The sequence below is a fragment of the Morus notabilis genome, unplaced genomic scaffold (genome assembly GCF_000414095.1).
Source record: "Morus notabilis unplaced genomic scaffold, ASM41409v2 Scaffold17, whole genome shotgun sequence".
Lineage (NCBI taxonomy): Eukaryota > Viridiplantae > Streptophyta > Magnoliopsida > Rosales > Moraceae > Morus > Morus notabilis.
Window position 1 is genome coordinate 137171 of NW_010357427.1, and position 6719 is coordinate 143889.

General features: G+C 36.9%; 1 protein-coding gene across 1 annotated transcript; it reads right to left on the reverse strand.

The window, feature by feature from the left end:
• Window positions 1-1296: 1296 nt before the first annotated feature.
• LOC21388625 lies at window positions 1297-6268 on the reverse strand. The gene is made up of 7 exons (XM_024170354.1): window positions 5572-6268; window positions 4666-4973; window positions 3578-4309; window positions 3075-3203; window positions 2616-2819; window positions 2015-2215; window positions 1297-1766 (listed from the first exon to the last, which is right to left on the reverse strand). Exons 1-7 carry the CDS (start codon window positions 5834-5836, stop codon window positions 1644-1646), a joined length of 1962 nt encoding a protein of 653 aa, XP_024026122.1. The 5' UTR covers window positions 5837-6268; the 3' UTR covers window positions 1297-1643.
• Between the last annotated feature and the right edge of the window lie 451 nt (window positions 6269-6719).

Below are 6719 nucleotides of genomic sequence, written 5' to 3' on the forward strand. Positions count from 1 at the left end.
ATATTATATACCATAACGTGTGTAATACATTATAATATATAATAATATTAGAATTATAAGATTATATTAATATTTAATTATATTAATTATTATATTATTATTAATATAATAAATATAATTATATCAATATACTATAATAATATTATTGTAATATTATTAATATAATAAATATAATTATATCAATACAATATAGTATATAATATATTATAAAATAATAATTACAATATCATATTATAATTAATATATCATATTATTAAAATAATCATAATATTATTATAATATCATATTATATGATAAAATAATAATATTATATTTATTAATATAATTATGATATTATTTGTTATTATATTATATTACGAGTCTGAATTTTAGATTGGGAAGATTGTAAATTTTAAATTTCATTAGGAGTATGGGTATTATGAAAGTTTTATTAATTATACTTTGTTGATTCCCGCAAAATCTAAAAGTTAAAGTTGTCTTCAAAAAATACTTTTGAGGAGATTTACTAAGCACTAAAATCAGCTTATGCTATAAGCAGAAGTTGATTTTAAGAGGAAAAAGCAATACCACACTAAGTCTATGTCAAAAACTGATATAATACAACGTTTTGAGTTTATAATGCAACCATAGATATCAGTTTGTGTTTCTTCAGTGCCACGGTCAGCTTATGTCCTTGGGTAGTAGAATTATAAATCAAAACCCTGATCTGTTTTTTTATGTCAGAGTGTCAACTCTTTATCCCCCTTTGAGCTATATTTGAGAGTGCGTTGAATTTGATTTTGGAGAGAAAACCCAGCGTTTGCAACATCTAATTTAGCCTTCTTTTAAAAGAACTCGGAACGAAAAAGAAAAAAAAATACAGCCTTTAATGGCAGGTCTTCCATCACATGGAAATGATAGGATTAATACCTGCAAAACATAAATTTCAACTTTCAAGATGTTCTAATCCGGTCCAAAACAGAATTTTATGGTTTTATAGATTTTTTTTTTTAAATTGAAGCATAAGAACTAAACCGCAAAAAACTAGACAGAATTCTCAGCTTTTCAACACAAGTTACACCATCGTGGGGGGGGGAGGCAAGATCGCACGTCCTCGCTGCCGACCAGAGGCCAGGGGATCTGGGGCTCGCACCGTGTTGGCATCCGCTGTGGGTGGAGTGACCATTTCAAGCCGTCCGATCTAATCCAACGCTTTGAATTACGTACGTTATAGAATAGAATTCGTTATCATAGTCACTCCCTTTATATCTATCTATAGCTACAAGTGAAAAATCAGGAAACAAATGGACGAAAGCATGGTTTAAATGCATGCATTTCAAAGCTGATCAAATCTACAAAATATACGTCATCTTCCATTCCACCACTTTAGTGGAACTAACAATTGGTGAGAATAAACATTCCAAAGCAAAGAAATGAAAGGCCAAAAAAAAAAAAGAAAAGAAAAACGAAAAATACAATGAAAGAGCTAACACCCTAGAGAATTAGAGGGTAAGGCCCCAAACTAACGCATCAAAAATACCCAAAAGAAGAGATGGCACTACTCTCTTGCTCTTTGGATAAATTGCTTCAAGAGAAAGAAGAACGAAAAGGAAAACCCGCCCTACAACCGATAAATCCCTACTTATAAGTCAAAAGAAGTTACGCTACTGGTTTTGTGAGCATTGTTTTAGTAAAAGTATGCTTATGAAGGGTGATATAGCAGCAAGCAATGCCTTCGGGCACTCCTCGTGCGGAAGGTGGCCACATCCAGAAATCACAACCAGTTTCTGCATACCAAAATGTCATCATTAAATTCGAGGAATTTAACATATACAAAGAATTTCCTATGAAATCCAGCTGAACATATAATTTTCCAGTTTCCAGGTATAAAATTATAAATGTGTAGGAAAACATCCAAGGGCGAGGTTGTTTTCATTTTTACCATTCACTACCGGCTTAAATGTGTTAATTAGTTTTGGTTTAGTCCGTGAACATTCTAAAGGTAAAAACAGAATAATAAAAGAAAATTACTTACAGAATTTACAAGTTTTGAAGCCATAGCCTGAGAAGATTTAAGAGGGACAAGGGCATCTTCAGCACCTGCAATTACCAACACAGGCAAATCTACAACTGCCTTCAACAAAGATATTGCATTTTGCTGAGTAAGGGCTGTCTGATATGACAGTCTACCAATCTCGTGAAGCGCTTCATCCCATCCCTCTACACAAAGAGGAGCCTGATGCAAAACAAAACAAAACAAAACACAAGTAAACAGAATGTGGATTATGCCATTCAACCTGGAAAAAGGTTAAAGTGCCAAGGCCCAAGGAAAAAGATTATTCTAGGTGAGAATGGTGCAAAACGTGTTATTCAGTAACTAAAGAAAATCCTGTTAGTCAGTAACTACATAAAAGAGAAAGCAGCAGGAGATGACAGGAATTTTGGCCAAACTTTCATTTCGTAAGTTACTCGGGGCCCTTAGCTATTAATTATTCTATTAGTAGAGACGCCAGGAGGCATATAAACCGCAGTATCACGCCTTTACCAGTGCTTTATTTATTTTTCCATGTTGAGGGAAATCTATTAAAATTTTAAATAAGTGGAAAATTCTAAATATTGCTAGTCATAGCCCATACCTTATACAGACTCAAAACCTCTGTCGTTAACTTCGTAGCATCATACCATGCATGCCGATTCACCACTTGAGTAATTTCTGTTCGCAGTAGAGGACGCACCAGGTGCCTTTTCCCCAGTGATGTACGCATTAAAATTCTTGCAAAGACAGGAACCACCTCTCTTGACAAGCTAACACTTAATAAGACCACCCCCTTAATTGTAACCTGAACGATGCGTAAAGAAAGTACAATGAAACGATTAAAAAGATGCATTTTAGAGACTTGTAAGCATTCAAAAACAAAGACACTCATTGCAACATATTAACCATTCTGTATTTGGCGTCCAGTAAATTATATTCAACCCTCCCGCACACATACAAAAAAATAAAACGAGGGACATCGTGAGATAAACCTATGGAGCTTAAGATAACAAAATATCTTAAGATGTGTACTTGCTGGAAAGTAAGGAAGCATACACACATTGAAAGAATTCAAAGATGCTTGAACTTTTTGTGCAGCCATTAAAGCCAGAATCCCTCCATCATCATGACCAACAAGGACCACTGAGGAAAAACCCATCTCAGCGCAGAAAGAAAGAAGCAGTTCAACCTGAAGCCAGAAATATTAAAATACTCAAACACTAAATACAGTATTCATTCCCAAATAGATTGCTGAAATGAAAAGTAGATAACAACCTAGGCCAAGTAAACCCAACGCAAGCATCCATTGTCCCCCAGTTACTAGATAAACAATTTCTCTCTTGCATAATAAACCTCTACTAGTCCACTAATAAACATAAACACGGCACGAAGTTAAATTAAATGCGTTACCACCTGCCAACACTTTGCTTAGGTCCAAGATGGCCTATAGTGGGCTTGCTTGAGTGTTGTTTGTGTCAGTGAGCTTCTAGCTAAGAGGTGAGAACAGAGTATTTACAGTTCATTAAAAAAACAAAAGAGATACAATAGATCAGTGGCAATTACCTGACTGTCAAGCTTGTAAGGATTAGGCATTTCATTTTCCTCCCAATCCTCCCTACGTAGCCTTGAGGTTAATCCCCAGCCAGGTCTGTCAAAAGCAGCAACTCTGCAACCAACCTGCCGAGCCAGAACCCCCATCACGTGTCTCCATGAGAAAACTCCTCCACCGAAACCATGCACTAAAACAATACCAAACTGTCCATCTCCTTCCAAATCCTTCTCCAAAGTTGGGGAATTCATATTATGCACTTCGTCCTCTTTACCAGCATCTAGGCTCAAGGGAGGAATTTCTTCGGAAAGAACAGGAGAAGTCGTGGAGCCATCCAATAGTGGAGCATACAAAGATGAGCTCTGAAATTGATTGCTATAGCTCCGATGTAGATTATACTGGCTTTTTGAAAACAAATGTAACAGATGCTTATCAGGTGTTGGCCTTCCCATAGCAATTTGTGAGGACCTTCCACTGGGATCAGAATCGAGAAACGTAGTGGACGATAAGGAACGAAGCGGAGAACCAGGCAAACTAAGCTTGTAATGGAGCGTAACCCCTTGGCATTGGATGAATAAGCTATCAACATCTGCAAGTACTCTGACCGGAAGTTCCCCTTCATCACGAGCAACCCCAAAGTGCTTCCGCTTTGTTTCACCATCACTTTTCGGGGTTTTACCCCCAGAGGGAGTGGGAGATCGTGGGACCTTCTGGTAGCCAGAAAAAACATTTTTACACAAGAGGACCTGTTCATTTGAAGAGAAGAACTGTGAGAAGTACACGAACATATATTAGAAAGAACAAACTGAATCTCGTAAAAAATTCAACATTAAAGTATCCTCCATAAAATTTCCTCCCAGTAGAAAAAGAATGGAAAGAACACAAAATCTTAGAAAAGATGAAAGCTTCAGCAATTACGAAATGCACAAATAACCATATCATTCTAACGAAAAAAAAAAAAAAAAAAAAAAAAAAAACAACTTTGATCCGCATTATTTCTGGTATAAAGTGATGATCTATCTTGAAGACTGACGTGGGAAAAGCCAAAAAAACCCAATAATTTCAAAAAAAAAAAAAAAAAAAAAAAAAAAAAAAAACATACCGCTTCAGGGTCAACTCGGTGAAATAGGAGCTTTCTCCTTGCTCTGCAACTTGTTCTATAAGCCACCACAGTATGGCCAAGGGCAAAAACCAGTGATGAGAGAAACAAGACAGGCATACCCCATGACTTCTTAAGGTGGAGCCTCCGCCTTGAGGGGGAAGATGAAGCTTCTGCCTCAATTTGAGAATTTACAGTAAAAACACAAGCCTTAACTGAAAGAAGAAGAATTGATGCGAAGGAACATATAGACACAGTTCCAAGATATGGACCGTGTGATAGAGCAGGGCCATCACACATAGAATAAACACCTGTATCATGAATCAATAGATAGGCACATATCAGCGAAATGATAAAAGAAACAAATAATATATGACCGAATGAATCTTTCGCTTCAATTTATTTGATTACAATGCAAACCCATCTGAACCATGCCAATTTTAAATTAAGCTCAAACACTTGGATTGCGCAAGATTCATTTCTCAAGTTTCCCAAACAGTATTTCAAACAAAATCATACAAAAATCGGTTGTTTAGGGGGAAAAACATCTGGTCTGAATGATGACTGCTTCACCTTTAATCTTTAATTTGAAAAGGATATAAAAAGAGAAGAAGAAAGAGGAAGCGGAAAAAACAAGCACAAATAAAAGTATTTTCCTCTGCTTTCAACGCTATAACCGAGCAAGAAAAAATGTGACGAATACAACAAGTCAGCCAGCATCAATAGTCGAATTTCCATTATTCTCAATAATTGAGTCGGATTTTTCTATGAAAGAAGTTGTTTTTGATTCGCCAGGAGAAATAAAATTGGCAACAAAAAAAAGGGATGAAAATCTCGATGAAAATAAATGCACAGAAAAAGGAAAGAAATGAGAAGGAAGCTGATTAAAAAGCGGTAATAGAATCATACAAGTAATGATGAGAGATCTAATAACAGAGACGAGAGGAATATCGGTGAGAGAGCTCTTGAAGGCATATCGATTCAAATGCTCTTTGAAACCATAACACCTGACGCATGTAAAACTCGAGATCAGAACGCAAGGCACCAACACGTCGCCTATAGCCACCAGCACCGGTAATGACGAGACCAGCAGCGAAACCAACATCGTCACCATGAAGAACACCGTCCGTACGCACCTCCGAAGCTTCTCGAGGAAGAACCCTCCTTTCGCCATTACGGCGACGATCCGACGGCCCCGGCTTGCTCCTGCCTCTAGATACGAGAAAGATTCCCCCTCCTTCGATTGATCGGACGGTGCCAAACGCTTCTAGGTCGGACTCCGCCGAGAACAAACTGAAACTAAACCCGAAACCCTAGCCGACGGGGATGACGCGATGTGTATTGCCGGCGGCGGCTTCTCGGCCATTTCCGGTGTCGCCGACGGAGAAACGCTCACGGAGATTGCTTGAGAAGCAATAAGGACGCCATTAATGGATGGGGCTAGGGCTTCAGATTGGTCTCGGAGAGTGAGAAGGAGAGAAAAGCTTTCGAAGAATCAAAAAAGCTTTTCGAGTTTCTGAGACGTTATTTGGTTTTCGATTTCAATTCTCTTTTAATATCGTCTCGCTTTCTTCTTCTTCTTCCTCTTCTTGTTTCTCTCTAACTATTTCCGTTTCCATATATTTTATTTTTAAATATTTTAGTTTTAGTTTTTTCTTTCTAAATTTTGAGTTTTTATTTAAATTCGGTAGGTTTCTTCGTTTTCGTCGTTGATCAAATTGAAAAGGGCAAAAAATATTAAAATTAAAATAATTTATCTGACGGCAAGTTGATTTTTCAGCCTGTTGCAGACCTGGCAGGGCCTTCTTTTATTTCCGTTATTTGACGGAACTACCCCTGTTTATGCCGTACAATTTCACTTTCAATTTTGTTTGACGAAGTTGCCCTTTCGTGAGATGTATGCTTTCCGGCGTAAAGTCGACACGAAATAATATTTTTTTAAGAAAAAAATAATGTTGTTTTCTCTTCTAGAATATTTCCTTTAAAAGGTCGCAAGAAACTTCCTTTTAAAAAATTCACTGCAATATTAACGGTTACTTAGCGGTTAGTTTACTTAA